This window comes from Liolophura sinensis, chromosome 11 (assembly GCF_032854445.1).
Source record: "Liolophura sinensis isolate JHLJ2023 chromosome 11, CUHK_Ljap_v2, whole genome shotgun sequence".
NCBI classification, from domain to species: domain Eukaryota; kingdom Metazoa; phylum Mollusca; class Polyplacophora; order Chitonida; family Chitonidae; genus Liolophura; species Liolophura sinensis.
Window position 1 is genome coordinate 15,572,594 of NC_088305.1, and position 26,981 is coordinate 15,599,574.

Here is a 26,981-nt window from a genome sequence, read left to right on the forward strand (position 1 = left end):
ACCTTTGGTGACTATAGGCAACGGTAGAAATCACTTCAGACCACTTGGCTCTGACGACCTTGGCAGAAAGTTGTCACATGTCAGTCCAACAAATCTCCTTGGACTAAACTTCTACTTGACTCTCCGTTGCTATAGCAACATACATGTATGTCTAATATGTCAGGAAGCTCAGTCCAGTGCTGAAGTTGTGCTGAGGTTGTGGAATTTCTGGAAAAAAGAATCAAAGTTAATTCAAAATTCCAGTGAATTTGTGGAATGTTATTCTTGGCTGTGTTTATTTGAAATGATTGAAAATGAATTGATTGGTTGAGTAACATAAATATTCTTGGTAATCATGTATTCTTGGTAATCATGTACTTTTGGTAATCGCGTACTCTTGGTAATCATGTATTCTTGGTAATTATGTATTCTTGGTAATCGCGTACACTTGGTAATCATGTATTCTTGGTAATCATGTACTCTTGGTAATCGCGTACTCTTGGTATTCATATACTCTTGGTAATCATGCACTCTTGGTAATCATGTACTCTTTGTAATTATGGGTAAGGAGGTTGACTATCCCAGTCCACAAGAGCGGGGGGATTTAGTAAAATAGCTCTAAATTCAGTTTGACTGTTTTTCAACAAAATAAAATAAATAATAAAGTGACAATAGAATTTGTTAATATGTACATTTACCCTAATGCCTTAAACTTTTCCCATCTGAAAAAGCAACTTTCAGTGCAATTTATGCACATTTTTAATTTTATTTTAAAGACAAAACTGCATTGGTTGCATGGATTTGGAAATTTCATGGCTTCACAAAAAGTGTAATTTTATCAGTCTTACACAGAAAAATGCTTTCAGAATTACAGTACATACATGTATATATGACACATGTATAACTTTGATTTTATTATTTTTTGCTGATTGATATTTAGCTCAATAATTTTGGGGCAATATATCATAGTATGTCATGGCCATATGTTGTCATGCCTGCATGACATGTAAATGCATGTGATGATCTAGTAGCTGTTGGAAGCTTAATGTTTTATGAATCTACCTTTCCTTTCAATACTCATAATCTAAAAGGTAATTTATACAAATTTCCTCTTATTGAAGGTTGAAGTGCAAAGCCTTTGGAGACTGATTTTTTCACTTTTGTGTATTCTTTTTTTGCCTTGTATTCGTCAGTGATCCGTCACTCTCTGGGAAGTAAGAGGGTCAATACCTGTTAATGGCAAGATTGATCAATGAAATTGGAAAACCAATATCGGCATCAAGCGCCAATTTGTCATGAATTCAGTGATGGTGGTAAAAACTAGCCATGGGCCGCCCGGCACTAATCAGGCTGATGTTTTGTCAGGGCTGTGAACATGAAAATGAAACGAAAGCCAGGTGAAAATACGATCAATAAGTGTCATTCAATGAGAAATGGGGATTTAAAGTGGAAGAGGCATTCAACTTGTTCGTCACTCACTGCCAGGGAACAAAGTGCTTACTGTTGCAGTTGTTGCTAAAGTGCTTGAGCCTGACAGTTTTTTCATGTTGGAACCTCAGCAATTTGACGTGTTTAATTTGCAGGCTTGAAGCATTGCAGATATATAATATGGTGCCTTATGCGTATACCATGTTTATATTTGCGAAATATTTTTCCTGTACAAACTTTTCCAGTGTTTTTACTTTTACCCTACAATAGTAGCTAGATAAAAAAAAACAAAATAAATATTAGAATTTTTTGGTAAAAAGAACAATAAAAGCAGATTGATATGTCAAGAATAACCATTTTTAGCCTGAATCAATGTTTATTACAAATTCAGTGCATTACAAGTTAGCCATACACTAAATTTGTCTGACAAACTCATTGTTACTCTAATGATCCATTCGCCTGAAGTGTGGGGGGTTTCGCAAATGCACCAGTCATAGAGTGGGTACAAGTTGGGTTTTGTAAGCTTTTCAAATCAGTGTGAAGACCAGTGCGCCAGATGATTTTTATGGGAAACTGGTCCCAGCACAGTGTTTAGTCAAGAGACTTTCAGTCCTTGTTAAATACCGCATTAAAATCATTCACTCAAAAGATGTCTGAGAAGACTTCATTACAATATGTTCATAAGTGACAATTTACTACAAAACAACGTTAATTGGGTCTCAAATTACATCATTCTCTTAGGTTCTCTCGGGCTTAGATATGTCTGCATGACATGCTCACTCCATAACCAGTGTTACCATCACTGTATTCATGGTGCTGGTAAACACTGGCTAAACTACATAACGTGAGAAGTTTTAAATTAAGTTAGTCGATCTTGTGCATTATATTTACATGATCTCTACTGTATTGACACTAGTATACTTGTTGTAAATGTTACATACTAGTCGTAAGTAAATACTAGTTGTATACTTGCTGTAAATGTTATAAGTATACTAGTTGACACTAGTATACTTGCTGTAAATGTTATATATACTAGTTGTAAGAAAATACTTGTATACTGGTTGTAAATGTTATAAGTATACTAGTTGACACTAGTATACTTATTGTAAATGTTATATGTCTACTGTGTGTCTTCACAAAATGAAATGTTACATGTTTGTATGCTCATGGGCCAGTCTGGTTTGAGGCAGTATAATAAAATATCAATTTTACAGTGGAATGGATTGGACAAATTCAGAGAAAGACCAATTTGCTTTGCTATATCATGTAGCAAATTATCAAGCATTCGGCACATACAGGCATATACATGTACTGCTACATATGTTACATTGTATTGATAATTTAGTTCTATCCTGTTGCTTCAAAGCAAGTGTCAATCAATTTGGTATATATGCAGGGGATGAAGATTATAATGAGGGAGCTCATTAGAAGGTGCATGTAGTAAATGGATGATAAGGCAGTTGCCTACCGTGACCAGTTCTCCTATTTAGCTTCATTTAATTACCTGTATTATATGACACTTTTTCAGTCATTCATCAGTGAAGATGAAAAATTCATCATTAGGCACCAATCATTATTTTTATTTTATGGGCAAAATACATGTTACTCTTTTTTTTCAATGTCGGAAGAGGGTAAGAAAATAAACACAACTCTGGCAAATCATCTAATTTATGGGGTTAACTAATGTTTACATGATCCAAAAAAAAAGAAAAGAAAAAAAAAAACCCAAAGAAAAACAGGAAAACAAAATTTAGTGATGGATTTTCAATTTTATTTTTATTTCAGTTTTGGATATATTTTTTTTCGAGTCCGCTCGCCTGTAAAACAAATAAGTACATTTGCATTAAGTTACATTACATTTTGTTTGTATAAACTATTAGATGTGGTCCTGTGATTCTCTTGCATCATTATATTCAAAGTGTAAGACCATATTAATGATGTTCAGTTTTTATGGGGAGGTCAGAAGTTCAGGGCAGGTGTGATTTGCATTATCTTTTACTCAGCAGCAAGGTGTAAGTCATTTTTGCCACCTATGGAAATCGTGGTTCATGATTGGTCCCATGGACAGCTGGTGCAATTATCAGGGATCAAAGGCTCGGTGAAGCCTACCAGACGAATGGGCTGTTTGCTCCTAAATTAATCCACGAAGTTGTTCCCCACTGACGAGGACTTGCTGTGTCAGAGAAATTTCTGTTGGTAATCAACGCTCTGTGGTCATTCGTGCTGCTCTTGCCTCACCAATATCCAGCTTCTCGTGATTTGTTTGTCTAAAAGCTTATTTGAGGAGATGCGCCAGGCAGCTTGAGAGCAGAAACAGATTGCCAGCAGTCGCTATGCCTTTATTGCAATTTATCCACTTTATCAGACCAATGAATTCTTATTAAAAATAAATGTATTTGCTATAAAACTCCCAAGATCTAAATCCTCTCTTTGTTGCTAGGATTTCCAGCTGAAGTTTCTATATACAGCTGAAAGGTGTGATGAAACAGAGTTAAGTACATGATCAAATGAAGGACCATGCCATTTTCTTGATCATCCAAACCTGATAATGTATGCAAATCTGCTTTATGCAAACAACATCCTTTGAATCAAAAAGAGAAAATAGTGATGCTTATATGGATTGAGCTCTTTGATGACGTCACGATTTCAGTAATTTATGCAGAAAAAAAGAAATCTCTTTACACTTAATATGTGCAAATGTACAAGAGAAAAATGTTCTTTGTTTCTTATGTGTAAAAGTGCAATATCCGGGATGAAAAAAATTTTGGTTTTAAGAGAAAACTGATTTATGAATTGTAGGCAGGATATCTTCCTTGGACTGTCAGTATTTCTTAATTGGAGTGCCAGGGTTTCTTCCGTGAACATTCAGGACTTTTTCCTTGAACATTCAGGGTTTCTTCCTTGAGCATTCATGATCCCTTCCTTGGACTGGTAGCGTCTCCCTTGAACAGTTAGGGTTTTTTCCTTGGGCATTCATGGTTTCTTCCTTGGACTGTTAGCATTTCTTCCTTAGACATTCAGAGTTTTTTCCTTGAACATGCAGGGTTTCTTTCTTGAACATTCAGGGTTCTTCCTTGAGCATTCATGATCCCTTCCTTGGACTGGTAGCGCCTTCCTTGAACAGTCAGGGTTTCTTCCTTGAACTGTCAGCATTTCTTTCTTGAACATTCAGGATTTCTTCCTTGGACTGTCAGCATTTCTTCCTTGAACATTCAGCATTTCTTCCTTGGACTGTCTGCATTTCTTCCTTGAACATTCAGGATTTCTTCCTTGGACCGTCAGCTTTTCTTCCTTGAACACTCAGGATTTCTTCCTTGGAATGTCAGCAGTTCTTTCTCAGACTGTGTCTGGATATAGAGGAGGCGTTTAGTAGAGGCTGGTTCAGTATAGTAATATGCATGGGCCAAGATGTAGATCAGTGTATGTGAATACCATATTTGATTGGTGTCCTAAAGAACACTCACTGAATGGACAAAACCATTATATGGGACCATTTGGCTGTAATAAGAGCTGTTATATGTAGTCTAAATTTTTTTCGTGATGCTCTTTTGTCCTTGACAGCCAGTATGGGCTTTAGATAAACCATAGCTTAATCCAGACTGAACTTTTCTCTGTTGCCTCTGGCTAGAGCGCGATCAAATAATCCTTGGTAGCAGGATTCCTGTTCGCTGATGGGACAGAACCATACTTCATTCTCTGAAGTTAGTGAACAAGTGAAGTGCTGTTTCAAAGCGGGGATTATGCTGATCAATATGTATGAGTTGGTCAGTGGGGAATGGTCAATGTGGCCACTTTCCTGCTCCTACCCTTTTCTCGCAGGCTTACACTGCTGGAGGACCCGAATGGAACGCATTGTGTACTGGGGATTGCACCTTTTCTTGCCATGCTTGCCATAGTCGACCGAGGCCTTAGGTTCTTCACTAATGCCCACCACCTCTCAGAGGGATTCAATTACAGATATTGTATGCCTTGTTGATTGTGCCTCGTACAAAAGTTTACACATGTTGGTTGTGCCATGAGTATAATCGATAGATACTTCAGAATATTGAATTAGCAGCACACCTGCATCCATGGTGTGTGTTCGTTTCTTTTCGGAACGTTAAAGCTGTCAAGTAGCCAATGACAACACGAAACCATATTCACTCACGGACTCTCATTCTGCTTTAGTCAACACTCAAAATAAAAAACTGTGTCTGTATTCTGTCTTCTCTGTGGTTGAATTGACACAGAAGTGAAATAACATTTTTACAGTTGGGCGCCTTTCCTTTCCTCATCTTAAAGATCTATTTTTCTTCAAAACACTTCATTATACTCCTAAGATACTCCTACGGTTGTTCTTACAGTGACACCTAGACACCTAGCTGATGGCAATTAGCATATGCTATGCACATGTAGAGTATTCTGGTTTGCTATTGGTTGAAAGTCAGTCATTAGACACAAACTGTCACCCAATTATTCAAAAATAGGCTGAGAATTTGTACAAATCAGATGCAATCAGGAGTAATATAATTAATATCTTGCTGCATGTTGTCATCAGTTTTTACAATATTTGTGTTGCGTGTACATATAGAACTTCCTGTGAAGTTTCTTTTAGAGAATGGACATGTTGCGTAAGAGAATGGACATGTTGTGTAAGAGAATGGACATGTTGCGTAAGTCAAATTGTTGATGATGTCGTTTACGGTTAAATTTGTTCACTGTCTGAATTTTGTTCAAGTTTTGCAACTTTTGAATCAAGAAGGTGTGCAGTCCATCTAGTTATTAAAACAAATCTCCATCAGAAAACAACTGCTATTATGGGAAGACATGAAAATAATGTTGGCATCATTTTGGAAATTTACATGTAAAGCAGACGATATTCTCCAAACACCACCTATAAACCTGGACCATCACACAGGTGAAAACTTCCTGAGCATGGCGATAAATACCAATCAGATAATTTAATAAGTATAGCAGACTGTTTTCTTAGGCATGTTAGGTAAAAAATTGTGCAAAAATGGTTTAACTTGACCATTCTGTACGGGCATAAACCCTTATATAGGGATATGTTTTGTTTAAATCATATAATACGGCATTATGTTATCAACAACTACTATAATTTATACTTTATTGCTCATTGAATCTTTCGCCTTACCTATTAAGGTCAAAATATAGGTAAAAATTTTGTGAATTTTAGTTCAGCAATAAGCTAGCTACATGTGCCAGTTTAATCTGTAAATACATTGGTTTCGGTTTGGAGTTGCTGTAACAAGTAGATAATTGGCTGTTTAAAATCTCGGAATCTCAAAGGTTTATGTGTCCAAGAGTGAGACCTTTTTTCATTATGTACATCTAGCCTACCTGCATGGACATGCAGAGCCATTTTGCTGTAATTGTCATAATATGTTTCATTTCATTTCAAGTCAAGGTCTCTTAATATACTTTTACAGAAATCTGGGTTCAACAAAAAAGCTACAAAATAGGGAGCTGTCTGTACTTCTTAATGTTTTGATTATAATGCAAAATCATTGTTTGACAAAAGCAAATTATCCTCAGAGCAAACATTCTGCTTTTTGGTCTGCATCTTAAATTGGCTACCTGGAAATTAAATCCATATGGTGCCTTGGAATTGGGAAGAAAAAGATTGAAACGTTATCTGTAGGCTATTGCCTCTGAAGACAGCCATAGGATGAGAAAATTATTGGCTGCAGACAGTTCAAATAATAGAGAGAAATGCTGAGGTAACATCTAGCCTACGTCATCAGTCTTCACACAAGGCAGTCTTTGACAGTATTTAATGTTGAAATCGTTAAAAGAGCTATTGGAAAAATAAAATTACCTGTCAATATTTGTGGAGGCATTTTCCCCAATGGTTAAAATTGGACGTGAATATTTTTGCCCTTGAGGATGGAACTGTTCTGTATGGAGGATTATTCAAGGATAAAACGAGAGTTGTGGCCTGGGTGATGGATTGTGATGTTGAACCCTGTAATTCTCACAGCAAATGGAACAGGAGAGGTGTGTGGGAGGAGTTATCACCATGACTCTGGTGCTCAAACTGCTGCCTAATGTGGGCTACTTACATCATCATTGCTCAGTCGTTTAAAGGCAGGAAGCAAGCCCTGGGATTTGAGACGTGTAGCTTTAAATATCTTGCCAATGGTGGAGTCCATAATGGCTCACGGGAACGGTATGATCACGGTTGATATAGAGAGGATTTAGAACAAATTCAGTACAGACATATTGGGCAACACCAAAAAAACACCCACACTCTTAAGAGAGGAAGGCAAATGTTGTCAATAGCAGATCCAATTACAAAAGCTTTCAGACTAACGAAAATGAAGGTCTATTATGGAAGACCAAAAAAGTAGCCCAAGAGCAATTTTGGCATTGGGAGGAAAACATCCAAGCTGCATTTCATAGGAAAGCCATTATTTGCACATTTCAAGAGATGGCTCACTAGATATTGACCATTATGTTTGAGTTTGTTATCTAATCAGATAGACTCAGGTCCGCTGGATATATTCTGGCTTCACCAAGGAGTTTTTGCTACCGTCTGTGCCTTTATAATGCTCCCAACAATCAGATGGTGGGATGAATCAGTCGAATGCTTGGCGAATGAAAGTGTTGTACATGTGGTGAATAGATCTGCAATATCATGTACAAATTGTGGATTGCATGTCTTGAAACATCGATTTTCAGCATACATGTATCTTTACCAGATGTAAACCAGAGAATAATGTTTCAGACTTTGTGATTCTACTATAGAGCATATGTTTTTAACTAATCTTCATGGTGCCAACATATCTGTATAATTTAGTGCTATCAAGGGTCTGAGTGGCCGAAGTAGTGAACACGCTAGCCCGGTGCAATCAATTCATCAATGTGGTCACTGTGAGTTCAAGTCCAGTTCATGCTGGCTGCCTCTCTGGTGCTACGTGGGAGAGTCTGTCATTAACCTGTGAATAGTCACAGGTTTTGGCCAGGATCTTCCCCCGTTTCCTCCCGCTATAATTCTGGCTGTTGTCATATACATGTAAGTGAAATAGTACAGCATAAAACACCAATCAAATAAATAAATAATTAAATTTAGTAGTATTACATGTATATTCTGGCTATACCCAACAATGGTGTTTCATTTAAGACATTTCCAAGAATTTGCTGAATGTGGTTTCCTCCTAAAACCGAGTTATAAAATCACATATCACCTTGCATCATTTGTTCGGGTTCCCACAGTACTCTGCTCAGTGTGTTAAGGTGATGCTTCATGAAATCAGTATTCAGGAAGCTGACCAGCAAAGTTATTGTGGTTCCTTAGATGACACTCTAGAGAATACAAAATAGAGTAATGATTTTCTGTGTTCCAAAAGGCACTAATTGATACTGAATGGCAGTCCAGGAATGCTCATTGTGCTACTTCATTGTGAGCTGAGGATATCTCTCATCCTCTGTGATCCCAAAAGGCACTAACTGGCTGTGGCATCGGTTCTGCAGCCTAATCGCGATCAGGTCCATTGCTAAACCCATGGAGTCAATAAATACATTCTGGCTGATAAATTCCGCCATTGTGTTTTTAAATTTATTGTGACTTGTGGATTGTATGGGCTAGTGTCAGCATGTCTTCATTCTGAAGACTTTGTATATCCCCTCCCCCACCCCCCACACCCTTCTTTGATTCCTTCTGATTTCCTCAGCACAGCGTTGATTGAAGGCATGCATGATTTATTTGCCTGACTGCCGACGTTGACATGTCTGACAACGAATACTTATAAGGCAGTACCACAAGTGGCTCCCTCTATGGAATACAGATGTAAAAGGTATTCTGGGAGCTTTAGGGAAATTGACAGATTGAAACTGTTCAGTGGGATTGGTTTATGGGAATGATTGACAGGGCTGGACTCATGTGTGGTATCACACCAGATTCCTGTTCCAGTTAACACTCTCTAATTGGGGAGGTAAATAACCTGAGGCTGACAGGGTCAGTTTAGGCTGGGGAGCTGAATGACCTTACTCCAGGCAAAGGCTAATAGTACAACATGCCGGTCACATTTTCTGTTACAATTTGGCGACAGTTAAACTGTGTGAAAGGGAAAAAAATTTGCCAAATTGTAACGGAAGATGCATGGGTTTCTCCATTGACTGTTAGTACTACCTTGGAACATAGAAGTTAGCCAAAATTACAAATCTGGGTGTGCAGTATGTCAAATTTTTCTCCTGTATTCCCTATATCTCCTGAAACCCCCAAACCTGACCTCACCCAGATAGGAGGATACGCCCCAGAAGCGTGTCCAGAAAATGCAAATGATGCTTCTAGGGCGCTTCACGAAGGGCCTAGTATGCAGTGCACTGGAAGCCTCTCTAAAGCGCAGATGGAGCTCCCTGAAAGCCTCTCTGGAGAGTACCTGAATCCTCTGTGGCGCGCACATGAAGCACCTCTGGCAGTTTGATTGCAGGAAAGTTGCACTCTTGCGCTATCCTATTGCTTTCATGTTCATACTGCCATGTCCCGGTAATGGACCCCAACATTTGAAGGGAGCATGGTTTTCTTCATTTTGAAATTTATCAGGCTTGTTCACATTTCATGAACAAGTGATACAGTGAAATGTTATGTATGTTCTGTGTTTATTATAATTGTTTGAATGATTTTGTCATATTAATTCAATTTTAGCTCTATTCTAGTGATCAATTTTAGACTATATTTTTTGCAGAAGAAAAACTATCCAAGATTGTGGAGCGCCTCTGAAGCCCCTCCTACTAAGCTGCTCAGTAGTAAAAGTTTGTGCAGTGCCTATGAAGACCCCCCCCCCCACCCCCCACCCCCACCGCCCCCTATTGGCTGAAAAATTGTCTGGAGAAATGGTCTAAGTTTAGGAAACGCCCCTGAAGCCCCCCATACCATGCTGTATGGGAGCAGAACAATTGTTCAAGTTTATGAAGCGCCTCTGAAGCCCCTACTACTCTCAGGCGTTTCAAATGAAGCGCATGGGAAGCCCTGTGGAGCGCATCTGAAATAGGGAGCTTCAACTGAAGTGGGTGCTCCTGTTCGCGTTAACCCTGAGAGCGCTAACATCCCCCAAGAGACCGGCAAGGAAGTGTCATGCTGTTAGAATGGTAGTTTAACCACACCAATCTATCTATCATTCGCAGATTCTGTGCGTGTAAGTCTTTAAACGCACATTTATTTTACATTTGGTAAATCGTATTCATTATGTTTATTTCCTGGGATCTGAAGGGTGGAGGGGACTGAAAACATGCTAGTTTTTAGTTCTGTGAACAGAATTCGAGAATAGCTGACAAAAACAAAACATTAAATGTAATGGCTTCATCTGTAAGGCGGCGTCCAATATTCTTCTCAAGGTCTTACACTGATATCTGCAGCAACAGCTGACAAAAAGATAATATTGAATACATCAGCTTCATCAGTGTTGAATTTGACCGGGCACAGGCCAAGCAGATTACTTGTTACCCTTACTTTAATTATTTGCATACACAGGAATTATTATAAAACTGCATTACTGGTCAAAAAGAGAAAGCGCATGATGATAGCCCATGAGAAACATGGTTCTGGAAGGAAGTCCGTTGGGTGCATATGAGTTGGGAGTTCCATTGGGTGTAAGTTTGAATCAAACATACCGGCCTGGATAGCACAGTTGGTAGAACGTCTGCTTCGGGACCGGTAGATCCAGGATCAATCCTTGATCGAGTCACACCTAAGACTTTAGAAGAGGAAGTTGTAACTTCTTCGCTTGGCGTTCAGCATGAAGAGGATAGTGCAACGACTGGTTGACCCGTATCAGTATAATGGCTCAGGCGGGGCGGCTTACTTGCCTTTGGTAGGTCGCCTCAGTGAAGCAGCACTAAATAAAAGAGCGGTGGAAATCCGGCCTGCAACAAGGAGGCACATTACACGTACATGCACCCTAAGGATTCCTTCGTCGTCATATGACTGCAAAATTGTTGAGTACGACGTTAAATCCCAAGCACTCACTCACTGAATCAAACACGTCAATCACAGAATGCTAAAATTAAGCTCACGATTTTGTCGGGAGGATTCCTAATGCAATAATTTACAGAAATTAACTTGCGCTCATTGGCGGATGTTTACTACCTCAGGCTTGATTTGACCGACTGGCCACAACATCGACGGGCGTACGGTTGATATCAATACGCCAGTCATGCGTGGTCACTCCTGATGAACATGTCATGAAGACAAATGAAGAGAACAAGTTGTGGGTGGTAAATACCAACTCGTGGGTTGTCGTATCAATCCATCGTTTCATGACGGGTGTAGGGCACTGGCTTGTTGAAAACGAAGTGTTAATACCGCCCCTAACCACATTGACATGAGGATTAAGATTCTCCAAATACTTTTCTGTTCTGACATGTAATTTTCACGAAATTAGCAACAGAATAATTTTAAACGGATATGGGGATTTAGTGCAAGCCTGAATGAGACTACATTTTTTATTGTATCATTACTGCAGTTTACCAAATGGGAACAGGAAGTATCATTGCAGCTATATATTCTTTGTCTTTTGTTATCAGATATGAGCAGAAGATCAAAGTAGCTTTTTTTACATCCTGGTCTTTCCTACTAGGCCCACATTGTATGTGATACCTGCCAGTCTCTGGCTCAAATCCAGGAGATGCCTTTTTGTATTCCTCAGGTTTTCTCCTCACTTTCTTTGTGTTATTACTAATTTATCAAGACAATTTTGCACCTGTTGGTTTGGACAACATGATTGTAAGAAAAAAACACTTCAGAGTACGGTTTAACATTTATTGTTCAGGTTCAAATATATTGAGATAAACTAGGTTCGTATTTAAGCTGGGGCTATTTTTATAAAATTTCCAGTTCTCATGTCAACTGGCTAGAATGGGAAGTTTGAATAATGTTAGCTAGGTTTGATTGCAACAGAATTAAGCCAAACCAAACCAAACAGATGTCATGCCATTTCACAAAGAAATTCCAAATAAAGTTTCATATTGAACTACATTATGGTGACCATATTATAGTTTCAATAAAATTCTTGTTTGAGGATTTCAAGTTGGTGCGCAGGTTCATTTTTGAGATATACTAAATTCCTGTGTTAACTGGGGCTGTTTCAGTCAAAATTCTGTTATGAATAGGTTCAAAGATTTTTTTTCATTGAAAGATTTTCAAGTACATGTACTTCATGCTAACCGTTTTCAGTTGGATGTGGAAATGTGTTCACTTGTTTTTGACTGTTTTAAAATATGACAACAGGTAGTCATTTGGAATGCATCTAGTTGTGAAAATTAAAGTTAAGAATATTTTTTGTGTGCTTGCAAACAAGAAAGGCTGACTGAATTGTGAAAGATCATGCTGTTAATGGAAGATTTGATAAAGGACATCATTAAAATATGTGTGTTTGGGATTAAATAGCCTGAATGACTTGAAAAAGGGTTGTGCTCTTAAAGTTTTTGTTGAAATTTTAATAAAAGTTCATTTTTTTCTGCGATTTTCTCCCTTTGTCAGTTTTTGTGAATAGCTGAAGGATTAAAAACCTACCTTATTTTTTCTAATGGATTTGTCCCAACATTTTTAAGGATGGCCTGATTGATTGATTGATTGATTGATTGTGGTTGACTTGATAATGAAACTGTAGTGCGGAGGGTAAACTACCTGCCTTTGGCAAGTGACTGACAATTACACCTTTGTAGCAGGTGATGATTTGGAACTACATGTTGCTGAGTTTATGTAGACCTTATTAGTAAAAGGCATTTGATCTTCCACAAACTTCATGGAAGACCACACGAATCGTATTTAATGCTGTAGACTGCTTATTGACACCAAGGCTCTGAGAATAAAGTGTAGGCATGAGCATCCAGGAAATAATTGAGCTTTTGTCAGTTGACAGATAAAAGGTGGTGAGGGCGGGGCATGGAAATTCTTTCTGCACATAGGTAGTGAATACTTCCATCCAAGAGTTATACCTGTGATGGTGGAAACATATCTTGAACAGTTTTTCAACGAATCAAGTAGATAGGTATACACATTTCCTCTGAGGTCAACCAAGTGTTGATTTTTGTCTGTCAACTAGATATATATGTGTGAATCATTACGGCTGATGGTAGGCCTTTTTGATTTCCTTCCGTCAAACCCATTATTATATAGATAAACGATATTGGGAATAGTTTTCATCCATGCCAGTCAATTTCATACTTACATGAGGGCTTATAAACTTAACAAAGACACAGTCGGGTTTGATTTTCATCAGTCGCTCTATGTAGACCAATGTGGTTAGTGTCGGCCATTTTGGATTTCATGACTATGGCACTAATCCTCTTTCTAAGAGTTAGCTAGGCTTGCTAGCACATACAGAACATCAGCAGGCTGTCTGAGTAATAACATAGTGCCAGCAATATGTCAGTTAATAATGAGCTTATAAAGTTTCCTTTTCATTTAAAAATGTATTTCTGTCTGACTGAGTGTTCATACTATTATTCATTTGGTAAAAGCACATAATGTAAATAGAAAATGCTTTAACACTTGAAATTACATTTTAATAATGTTGGGGTCACGCAGCTCCTTGTGGTCGTCCTTCAGCTAACATGCTGTTTTTTTCAGCCTTCCAATCTTATTGATTTAAACTGTTATTCTCGTTGTTGTTTTTCACTACCAGCTATTAGCTTGTGGGAGGTTTTTTGCAAGTGGGAGAAGACTGAAATGACACATTAACCTCTGTAAACACATGGCAATCTTTATACTACTTTTTTACCAAATGTTTCAGACGAACTGGCATCGGAAACACTCCAGCAGTTTGAATCAGTAAAGCTGATCTTCCCTAACAGAAAGCCTACTGTTTTTTGGAGGGTGTTTTTGGAGGGTGTTTTTGTTTTTTTTTTTGCTTTTTTTTGGGTGGGTGGGGGGGGGGGGAGGAGTAACAATTTTGAATAGATTCCAAGTTTTAAAATTTATATGCTACATGTAGCTGCTTTAGGGTAAATTGAATGAACATGGTGAAAGTGAATTGCATATTGTGAAGAATTTAATGTTGTGATAAAAGATACGGCAAATGACATGGAATTTCACCCATGACTATATAAGTTATAGATTGTGCTTGATTCTTAAATAGTTTTTGTTACTACTAGACATGTTGTTAATGTTTATTTGGAAGGTAGGATGATATACTGCTGGCGAAAATGTAAGTTGCAACACCCAAAGTAATATCACTATTTTATTATTTTGTCTATAATGTAACCATAATTGGGTTTAATTAAATTTTAATCGGAAAGCAGACTATCCATGGGAATTAGGTCATCTGTTCCCCCGGGGCTCTGCCCTGTTTCCTCCCACTAATGCTGACCGCCGTCTTACTAGTGAAATATTCGTCAGTATGACGTAAAACACCAATTAAATAGATAAATAAATAAATACCTATAAGACTGCAGTATATTCGGCTGGTACATTTTTTTTTTCCCTCTCTCAGAAATGAAGATCGTTAGTAAACTTCACAGCAGTCACTTTGATGAAAGACTGATAATTTAATAAAATTTTGCTCAGCTTTAATCAGATATCAGTTTTAAATAAATAAAATTCATCATAAACACAAATATGCTGTTGTGTAAGTGCTAGGTATTATTCGATATAAATTACCATTTTTCAGAGGAGACATGCACCAGCTGCACACTGCAATCTGATAGGTTGAAAAAGATCTCGTCTGTGCTGCAAAATTCAAATAAAATCACGGTTGTATACGTGACTGAAAAAATAATATAGTTATTTTGCTTGCAGTCCTGCGCCACTTACATTTTTTTAAAATGATCATCCTACATTTCAAACATTCCCAACAAACATCAAAACACCTTCTGTGTTTCCATGTTTTGCACCCTTTAATGTGCTGAAGAAGTTTTAGAGCTATATGAAGTCTGCATTATTGTGAATTCTGGTGTACATGTGGGTGTAGTTAGGGCTCTTTGCATGGATATGCCATTTGATATTTCATGAAGAAGATCAATATTTTTGTGAGCCTGAAGAGCAAGTGGAAATATTCATCTTTAATACAAAATATCAGTCTAAATAATGCTATCATAATAAATATATCACAGTGAAGAGTATTACAGACAACATTTCTTGATTTGAGCCTGGTATGTCACTCTTCAGGGTAATCTGTTTGTTGTTTCTTCACGACGCATTGACGCTCAGTGCACACGAGAGGAGATGAAGAGCACTTCTGCTTGGGATTCAGAAGCCTGGAATTTTCACTGAATTGTCAATGTTTCTAATATTGTTTATACTTTAATACTCCGCTTTATACTATAATTTATGTTATATTTCAGTGCACTTCTAGATAATGTTTTCTCACCATTCTTTTTTTGAAACCGGGATATGCATGATTCTAAACATGTCATAGGAATTAACGTAGACCAAATAGTTTGAGGGAATTAAGTATCTTGGGTGGTTGTGTTTAAGTGCTCGATTAAGTGGCTCTGTCAAGGTATCTTGTTAACAAATCCTCACTGCCAGTCATGCCAGTAAGAGGATATTGTTGAACATGTATTTATGTATCCTGGTAGTTAATTGTAAGAAGCAGTTAACAGCTTAAGCGGTTTCGTCTTTGATCTTAGCCCAGAGATCTGCTTTGGTTAGATGACCTTTTGATGATTTGACCTTGGATGCTGTAAGCATTCTTAGTATTGAGTGCACAGCCAATTAATATTAAACCCAACGTTGTTGTAACAAGAAGACATGGCCAGTTATGTAATTTAGTTTGAAATAATCTATACGTTAGTCTTAGGCGGTGCTCTTTCATCGTAATCAATTCGGTTGGATTGGGTGTTTTTTCCCCCCATCCTACTAGCTACGTCGATTTTTTTCCTAGCTTTCGTTTTATTATCTCAATCAATGATCACCTCAATGACTGGCTTTTTCCTTTTTGCCAGATCCAAAAACAGCCATCTCTCGATACGCTAAAATTGATTCTTGGGGAAGTTGATTTTTCCTGCGTCTCCGTGACTGGTTGAATCAATGGTTTGTTGGGCTTGTGCACAGCTGTGGAGATGCACAATGCTATGCGCTCAGGCGAGGAAATTTATCACTGCTCTTTCCCAATAGGCTCTATTCATTATTTTTACTGAAGCCTTAATGTGCTACTCTTTTTTGAACTTTCCTGTAATACAAGGATGCAAGGCACTAAATACTCTACCTGTGAAATGTCAGTAGACACGAATGTGCATGTAAACTCGTAGTACATGTTGAAGCTACAATTACAGTGATATCACCATTGCATCGTGATTTCTCTGCTGTACATGCTTGCGTGATGCAAATTGTACAGTGGCTTTACTGTTTGTTCAACAAGACCGACATAAAGCGTTAATGCAGATAAATGGGTATGAAAGATGCGAAATACACATACCAGTGGGTGCATGTGTGATGTATGCATGTAAGCAGTGGAGATTGTGTTAGACCTACATGCGAGCAATACAGAATGTATACAACATTAACTGTATGTGCATTCGTTGTAAATCATGTGGTATTGTCGGAGATTTGTGTTTATATTGGTAAATTTATAGCTCTTCACAAAATTTGTATACTTGGCCAATATTATAAGGGAGGTGAGTGTCTTATGTTTCCGGCATAAACCACTAAGAGTAACACCTGGGCAGTGAAGCAATAAATTATATCCCAAACCATGGTAATAACTCCTAGAGTGGTTAATACAACTCGGAGTATATGTTTATTTGATTGGTGTTTTGTACCATACTCAAGAATGTTTCTCTTGCACGGCAGAAGCCAACATTGTTGTGGGAGGAAACCTAAGATCATACTAAAGTTGCTACCAGACCTTTTCATGTATGATCCAAGTGGAAGCCAGCATGAGCTGGACTTGAACTCACAGCTATCCGCTTTAAAAGGGGGTTATATACATGGACTGTATGAACATCATTTATGACTCACCCATGTACTGTGTGAACATCATTGATGACTCACCCATGTACTGTGTGAACATGATTTATGAAAGTTGTTGTACTTTATTTATTTCAACTTTTGCATGCTATTTTAGAATTTAGACAGAGATCATTTCCTTAGATTAACTAAAGAAAAAGTATAATCACAGTATATATATAAATTGTGTATGATGACAATATGCATTGTTTATGGTGAAGCAAATTCCCTGCCTTTGTAATGGACATGTACGACTTTCATATATTCAAGGTGGTTAGGTCAGAGCAGTATTTTTTATGACAGTTAAGTGTTCTTTGTAGTTGATTGGCTGACAAGTTTTGTAGAAGACTATTCCATCATGTGAACAGTGCCATGAACAGTGCCACTGTCACATTAAAAAATATACTTTTTTTTTTTGACAGTTGTGAGGCTGATAGATATATCTGTATTTCCCTCATGAGAACAAAACTTTGAACTGCAATTGGATACAACAATGTAGAAATTGAGGTTTCCTTCATAGTTTTTTCTCAGACCTGTTCTCCACATAAGGACATTCAACTTTTTACCTGTGCTATGTAGACACTTTCAGTATGTTCACAGGACCTTGATTTTGCACAAAATTTATTGTCTGCTCCATTTGGTGCTTATTAACATATAAATGCAACATTTTGTTGTATCTTTGTAATTGTATATAAGCCCAGGTGGGCATATGACAGACTGTCAATAGGAGCTGTTCTATTTATAGACCCTGGCGTACATCTAGTCACAGATATGCCAATCATTCAGGTAACCTTATTGGTTCTGTCCATTATGTTCCCCAGCACTGACCAATCAGAAGCTGTGTATACTATGTGTAAGTATGTACTTTACAGCTCCGATGTTCATATCTGTAACAGCCGTCTTCCTAGCCAAAACTACTCTGGGGTAAATACTGAACCAATGTACCCTCCTCGCAAATAAAACGTCTAGTTAATAGTCCGGGTCATTGCTACAACCTTGCTCCACGTCAGGCACAAACACTAGGGATGATGGCCCCCTTGAGTCTTTTTTTTTTCCCCCACACCATGGCTGTAACTAGGAACGAAATTGGAGACATTTCTCTTTTTTTATGTAAGCTTTTATGTTTATGTTTGCTTACCTGAAAAACATTGACTGCCATGTTATCACATGGAATTTTGGTTGTTAGTGTGCCAACATGGCCTAGTTTAAGACCAGTTCAGGCGAAGGGGTGGTGATATTTTATTCCTGAAGAATCACAGCAGTGATGTGGGGAAAATGTGATCAGGGAGCAGACTTCCCTAGTGTTTCTGCTTCACGTAGATGCCACGCTAGTTTGAAAGGTGCGGAGACAACAGTATATCAGTTTGAAAAGGGCATCATTTCAACAATGGTGCATGCACATACATGTACATTTATAGTTCAGTATAACCTTTGGATATACAGTCTTCCTTGAGGGGGTCGCCACAATGAGGCTGAAAAATTGTGTTAAGCCATGATCATTCGTTCATTCCTTGAGGGGCCTCAGCCCTATCACGTACATTTCCACTTGATTATCGCCAGCTCTGATCTCTTATATAAAATAAATGGTTTTACTATTAAACATAATAAAAGTGTGTAATGTGAGTTCAAGCCCAGCTCATGCTGTCTTTCTATCTGGTTATACGTGGGAAGATCTGTCAACAACCAGCTGATGGTTGTGGGTTTCCCCTGTGCTTTGTCAGTTTCCTCCCACCATAATGCTGGCCAACATTATATGAGTGAAATATTCTTGAGTGCAGCGTAAAATATAAAGAAGTGTGAAAGTATAGCTTGTCACACCTTTTAAGTAGTTTTCATTTTATTTAATTACCAAAAATAGGAGCTATATTAACATACATATTTTAGTAACAAGTTGTTGGTGAAGAGGGAGTATTTAGATGTGCATTTTTAAATTCAGAAGCCATATATCTGTTGTTCAAATACATTTCTTCTTCAGACAACATGAATGAAATTTTATGACTATATGTTTTAGTATTTAACAATGGACTTATGTTAATTGAGTGAATCAGTCCATCTTGAACGGTGTATGGATTTAGTTTTATCACAAAACATGCATACGTTTGTTCATATTTGTGGATATAATGAAAGACAGAGCATGCAGTCTTTAAAATCTGCATCACTCTATCATTCTTCCTACCTGCTGAATGTGCAGGTAATTTATATGTACATATACCTGCGATTTGGATGACTCTGTAATTATTTACAACACAGGTATAATTCTGTTAAGTCGTTAGCCTTACATTTTCATGAGTCTGCTTCCTGGTGGCAAGGAAACAAGGGACCTCTGGCTGAGGTCTTGTTGGGCCATTTGCAAATTCCAGGAAGCGGTACTAAGAGGTGTCTTCACATTTGTCTGTTGCCTTGGTAACCAGCACATCCAGTGTGGGAATGATTATGGCTGAAAACACCGTTGCAACAAATCCATGGGCATGTCATTCTTTCATCCCAGATGCCTTTGCTTTAGCTGATAATTTCACCTGTGTGTTTGTAAATCAGAGGTGATCCCTTGTACAGGACTAATGAACTATTTCCACCTTGCCAAATCGAAGAGTTCTTCTGTGTCTATCACCATGGTAACAGAAGTAACTTGGCCAAACCTGTTTGTTAGGCTGAAAGAAATTATACACATTTTGGTTGTCTCCGGATACATATATATATGTTTGTAGCTATTATTATTATTTTAATATATCTGATATTTTTTTAACACCATTCTGAAACAGCTGACAGATTTATTGGTGTCTGATCATATTCCATTGTAAGCCATGTCTTCATACAACTTAGATTGATTAATGCCATGTAAATGCCAGAGAATTAATAACCAGATACAACTATTTCTTGTAAAGATGTACTTTTCCAAGTTTGTTGCTAAATGCTTGTTTCTGAAGCTGAATTACGGTACACAGTCACATAACGATACACATAACACATTTTTAAATATTAAATTATGATAAGTGACCTGAAATTTTATCACAAATGATGCATTGGTTTCAATGCAGATATATGTCGTATAGTATTACATTTGATGCTTAAACTGTTAAAGTGTTAATCATTTGTTAAGTACATGGGACACCATCCTACATGTACCTTCCAAACAAACCCCAAACACTTTTTTAATTAAAGTCAATAGAACTCTTAGAATCCTGCAGGCAAAATGAAAAACTTAAATACTCAGAACTTTAGTTCATTGACCACCATTTTTGTTTGAACCTTTAGTTGAGATTGATTGCTTCAACTCTGAATTTTATATATTATATTGGCCAGATAAAATCAATTATAGGAAGGTACAGCTTATGTTCTACTGTTTTAAGACATAACTTGTTCAAGTTTAATCATATGGCTGCTGTTTTTGCAGACATTTTAACACATTTTCACACGTATGTTCCTGTATAGTAAGTACACCAATCAAATTATTGGCAGCATTTTTCTGTTGTTGTTACAGAAACACAAGATGCACGTCCACATCCTTTTCTTGGTTTCATATCGTTACATGTAGTTGTGGCTTCAGATAACAGATATCATCTGCATCGAGTGATTGGAGGTGATGTTATTTCTAGCAACAGGGGTTTAAATGATGTAGGTCTCTCTTTTCTAAGCACATATATCTGATGCAATTTTTTGGTGTACAAGTTCTTACTTTATCTTTATCCATCGGCACATCTGGCTATAAAGCAATGCTGTGTACTATGACGGGGCAAACAACTTGTTTTCCTGGAGTTTGTTGTTTTTGTCTGTCATAGTAGATCAAGACAGTGCCCATGGTTTGGTTGTTTACACAGCATGGCTTCCTATCCTGGAAAGATGCGGAAATTTAGCAGACTGTATTGAAAGAAAGTTTTCGATCATACTCGGTTACTGCTGAGAGTGTAGTGCATATGATGTGACATGGGTGAGGGATCCAGTCACAAACACAGCTGCACTGAGGGATTTGTATGTAAACAAGAGCGGTTTGATTTGGTCAGAAGATGGGATGGGATCCAAGAGAAACAGAATTGCCGATTTGTCTGTCATGTTCTGTCATAAAAAAAGATGTTTCAGCATTCCAGTCATTTTATTACAAATCTTCAATGGACATCTTATTTGAGCCTGAATTTTATATTATTGTTTTGTATGGTGATTATGTATGAGATGCCTTTCTTGAAAATTTGTTAATGAAGTCTTAGCTCAAATTCTCAATGTCACAAGTTTGTGTTGACTTTGGCTGTAATGCTTACAGGTGCTCACCATCTACAGGTGGCTCCCACATCATGTGTATTTATAAGCACAGTGAAATCTCTTTCGCATCCACATGTACTGTGAATTCAGCTATAACCTTATTAGCATTTTTCATGGAACACATTTTGCTTAACTCTTATGGCTTTTTTCCAAGTTCATAAGGGCTGCCTGTTAAGTTTGAATAATTTCTTATTATTCTTATTTCTTATAGAAAAAGGTATATCATCTTAAGGTTGTTTAGTTAGAGAAAAACCCTTATAGAGGTTTATGATTGACAAGAGGCTGTATTTCACCAGTTACATGTGACCATTTTCCAGCTATATCACTCTGACATCGCTGCTCTGGTTTTACTCACTGTGCTGTACGTCTGTCTATCACTCTGACGTTACTGCTCTGGTTTCACTCTGTGCTTTACGTCTATCACTCTGACATCGCTGATCTGGTTTTACTCTCTATCACTCTGATGTCGCTGCTCTGGTTTTACTCTCTGTGCTGTACGTCTATCACTCTGACGTTACTGCTCTGGTTTTACTCTCTATGCTGTACGTCTATCACTCTGATGTCGCTGCTCTGGTTTTACTCTCTGTGCTGTACGTCTGTCACACTGTCATCAATGCTCTGGTTTTACTCTCTGTGCTGTACGTCTGTCTATCACTCTGACGTTACTGCTCTGGTTTCACTCTGTGCTGTACGTCTATCACTCTGACGTCGCTGCTCTGGTTTTAGTCTCTATGCTCTACGTCTATCACTCTGATGTCGCTGCTCTGGTTTTACTCTCTGTGCTGTACGTCTGTCTATCACTCTGACCTATCTGCTCTGGTTTCACTCTGTGCTGTACGTCTGTTACTCTGACATCACTGATCTGGTTTAACTCTGTGTGCTGTACGTCTATCACTCTGACATCGCTGCTCTGGTTTTACTCTCTATGCTGTACATCTATCACACTGTCGTCACTTGTCTGGCTTTACATCTCCTAGCTGTACGTCTATAACTGTTGTCTCTGCTCTGGTTTTACTCTCTATGCTGTACAGCCTTAATTATGCACATTTGTGTCGATCTAAAAGCCCATTTTTACATACTCATAGTAAAAATTAGTTGAAATCCACTGCATCAGTTTTATGCATTAATTTTATGAAAAAAAAAACAACAACTCTCAAGACTCTTCTAAACTTCCGTTTTCGCATTGGGTTTTCAGTTCACTGAAAATGTATGTCCCAATCTGATGAACATGCAATCAGTTTCACACAAATCTGATGATTTACCCCGATCTGAGGACAGAAGTGAATTTAACCCAACACCAATTCCCAGAGTAATTTAATCCTTAATCAAAGACTCATTTTGATTAAGCTTTTTCCTCTAATCTACATATAGTCTGGGAAAATGTTTTGTAATCCATTTTAATCCAGCTAATTTGACTGCAACTTTTCCTTGACTGTAATATTAATTTTTATATGCATTAATTATTTGAGATATAATTTTTTGTATAATGATCAATAAATAGGACTATAAATAGGCAGTACTCAGATTTTACTTGAACATTCTGTTGACAACAGTTGTGCTGTGGTGATCAAAGAGTCCCTGATTATCGTTGTGATTAATTATTTTGTTCATCTTCATCAATCCTGCAGTTTGTGTTAAGTTGTGCTGGACCTTGATCATTGGATCCTACTCAGCTGTTCCGCACAAAGCTGTATGATGAGCTCTCTTGCATGGTCTGCTCTGTCTAGTGGGAGCCCCTTTTTGGCCATGAGCAACGTTTTCCATCCTGAAGTTGATTGGGTGTAAATGAAGTCATACTGACAGTGTGATGAAATTTGAGCTCTCCAGCTACAGTCGTGGCCGATGAATAACTTGAAAATAATGAAGGCCGTGTCAAGTGAATTACTTGACACGCACTCGTGATTTGGTCAGATATGCAGGACACATGGCCATGGAATCTTATTTACCTTGAACTCCTAAGTCCGCCAGAGGCGTCGCCGGCCCTCAAAGGAGAGATAGTATTCCCTTTAAGATAGCTCTGCTGCTTTTTTCAAGACACCTGTTCTGTTGCGTCATAATGTGTTCACGTCACCCTTGGCTTGAAAGATCAGAAGGACATTGTAAAGCCCCTTTTCTTCTGGGGCTGTCACGTCGTCTTACACAGGCCTTGGGCCGCTTTAGTGGCCTAATGGTTAGAGTGTCCACCTCGAAATTGGGAAACCCGGGATCAAACCTGGGTGAGATCTTACCAAAGACTTTAAAAATGGTTGCTGCGATGGTACTTCAGTGGCGGCAGCACTTTGGCGTCATGGACTTGCTTTGCTACGTAAGAAGACACAGTATATGTATGCAGACCTAATGACTTTCCATTGTCACTTGACTAAAAAATTGTTAAGTGCATACATACACGGGCCTTTAAGTAGCTTTTTTATACGGTACATCCATATTACAGGTCCATCTGTCTGTCCCCCCCATCAAATCCATCTGTCTATAAACTTGTACATGTAAGTGTTACCACAACATCTGCTTACATGTAGAAATTCTTCATTTACAGTTGCAGGTGTGAAAGTTTCACTGTATGTCTACTGCCATGCAGAGCAGAAGATTTCATTGAAAATGAGTTGCATATCACGTTAAGCTTTTCAGAGGTAACGCTCTCTTTTCGGATGTATTATGTTTTTATGTCTGTTTATTTATTTATTTATTTATTTATTTATTTGATTAGTGTTTTACACTGTACTCAAGAATATTTCACTTTTACAGCGACGGCCAGTATTATGCTGGAAGAAAACTGGCTGAACAACATAATATAAAACAAATTACACTGACATAGTTTTAAAAAACTTGTTCACATGTACATTCTTGCATGTACAAGTTTTTTGGGGGAAAATTTGGTTGAAATCTTGTTATTATTTCAATCAAAACATGAAGAGCGACTAGTCTCGTATCATCTTAGAATGTATGTGTCTGGTATATTTACATATTTGGTGATTTCTCTGACAAATATCATTTTGACTAAGGTCCACTGAATTTGAATCAAACATGTTCAAGGATTTGTAAGCTTTTCTCGAAAGACTGTAGTGACCTGTGACAGCCTGAACAGTTACCGTATTGGTCTCACTATTGATCAAGATTCTGCCTGTCTTGTCTGCCGCTAATAATAGCTTTCAAGATTCCAATTGATTTGCTTTTTGCCTGAATTCACATCCAATCTGATGTACTAGCTGTTCCACACTTACGTCTGCTGTGATATTTTTACCTCCACCTTCTAAATCTGGGTCGATCATTTTGTTGTACGCATGATAGAGGGTAGAGATTTGGATTCAGATTTCTTACAGCACTATCCAAGAGGACAAGAAAATTTATAAAAGTACAAAGATATGATTATTGAAACAGTTACTAATAAAATGAAACAAAAAAATGTGAGAAAGCGATTTCTGCATTTCTACTTTAACCTTTTCGCAGAATATTGTTGTTTTCACTTCATCCACCATCAAGGACTAAAAACAAATGATTGTAGAGTTAATTGATCAGCCGTTTTTGATATATGGTACATGTCCGTCAAGTCATGGAAAAATCAAAATGTGTTGGATAATATTAATTTCTCACTGTATAATGATCATGCATACTGAACAGTACATGGGAATGTACATAATTTCTCACTGTATAATGATCATGCATACTGAACAGTACATGGGAATGTACATAATTTCTCACTGTATAATGATCATGCATACTGAACAGTACATGGGAATGAGAAGGCTATGTGTAGCAATTTAGCATATACATTGATCACTATACGTGTAGATGAATTCTGAACAGTCACCATCATGGACAGGTGTTTAAATTCGAAGTAGGGCGTTAAACATCAATCAGATCAAAATAAATCTGAAATGAAGCTGGTTATAAAAGTACATAACAGTGCTTAGAAGACCTAGCTTGATGAGGGTCAATTAATTGCACTTCAGGTTGGCTCAAGTGAAAGTTTAACACTTTTGGGACACAGTGAAGTTTTATGTTTTTGACCATGGCTCTTTGTTCTCAGATGTTTATTAGCATATACTAGTAGTTGTTTAATTTTGTTATTGCAGCTGTTTACCTGAATTCTCTCCAGTGTATGTTTTGCTCACCAACATTGTTTGTGTTGCAGATCGTAACTTTGTCATCGCCAACGCCCAAGTGGAGACCGGGACCCATTATTTTCTGCAATGATGGTTCTGTGAACTTACTGGGTACTCCAGGGCAGAAGTCATGCAGAAATGCTGCGTCTGCGATTTCCTGCACGGTCCACTTACCAGCACTTTGGCCATTTTGCAAATAAAGAAGCGCTTCTGGGCTCGGAGGAAAAGCAAGTGGAAATCCTGTATTATAAAAAAGACGGTGAGTAAACTTACTTAGTTATTCGTCTTCTATACATGCATGCCCTGGTAAGAATCCCACGTTATCAGTCTCTTGCCCATAAATTCTAATACGATCTATATGCAGTATTGTGTCACTAATACCAATTATGACTCAGTTATGAGCTCAGCCCGGTACATGCAGTATTGTGTCACTAATACCAATTATGACTGTTCTGAGCTCAGCCCTGTACATGCAGTATTGTGTGTCTAATATCCTTTATGACTCAGTTATGAGCTGAGCCCTGTACATGCAGTATTGTATCACTAATACCAATTATGACTGTTGTGAGCTCAGCCCTGTACATGCAGTATTGTGTGTCTAATATCCTTTATGACTCAGTTATGAGCTCAGCCCTGTACATGCAGTATTGTATCACCAATACCAATTATGATTCAGTTATGAGCTGAGCCCTGTACATGCAGTATTGTGTCACTAATACCAATTATGACTGAGTTATGAGCTGAGCCCTGTGCATGCAGTATTGTGTTACTAATACCAATTATGATTCAGTTATGAGCTCAGCCCTGTACATGCAGTATTGTATCACCAATACCAATTATGATTCAGTTATGAGCTGAGCCCTGTACATGCAGTATTGTGTCACTAATACCAATTATGACTCAGTTATGAGCTGAGCCCTGTGCATGCAGTATTGTGTCACTAATACCAATTATGACTCAGTTATGAGCTGAGCCCTGTACATGCAGTGTTGTGTCACTGATACTCACCAATATAATGTATATTTCACATTTACACATATATATTTAATATATATAAATGATGAACTTTAATCAGGATGAAGAATGTGAAAACTTCACTTAGATATACATGTACATGTCTTTTAATGGGCATAAACACTGTGATTGTTATTATGTTGTGTTAGCCAGTCCTTGTAATGGCAGCTCAATTCGACCAACCTGACAATCTGCATGGATGTACAGTGTATTTGAGTGACAAGGGTTGCATGGGGATTTTCTGAAAGGGAGAAATTTTGAAAATGCTTGTGCTCAATCGAATCAATTTATGGAGTGTAAATTTGAATAACTGTAATATT

At 37.8% G+C, this 26,981-nt stretch overlaps 1 protein-coding gene across 1 annotated transcript in view; it reads left to right on the forward strand.

The window, feature by feature from the left end:
- Positions 1-26,981, forward strand: part of LOC135477655 (potassium voltage-gated channel subfamily H member 6-like) — a 153,154-nt gene that overhangs the window by 51,359 nt on the left and 74,814 nt on the right. Inside the window, exon 2 of the mRNA XM_064757830.1 lies at positions 25,677-25,906. Within this exon, the coding sequence (XP_064613900.1) occupies positions 25,786-25,906 (121 nt within the window). The 5' untranslated portion in view covers positions 25,677-25,785. The remainder of the gene's footprint in view (positions 1-25,676; positions 25,907-26,981) is intronic.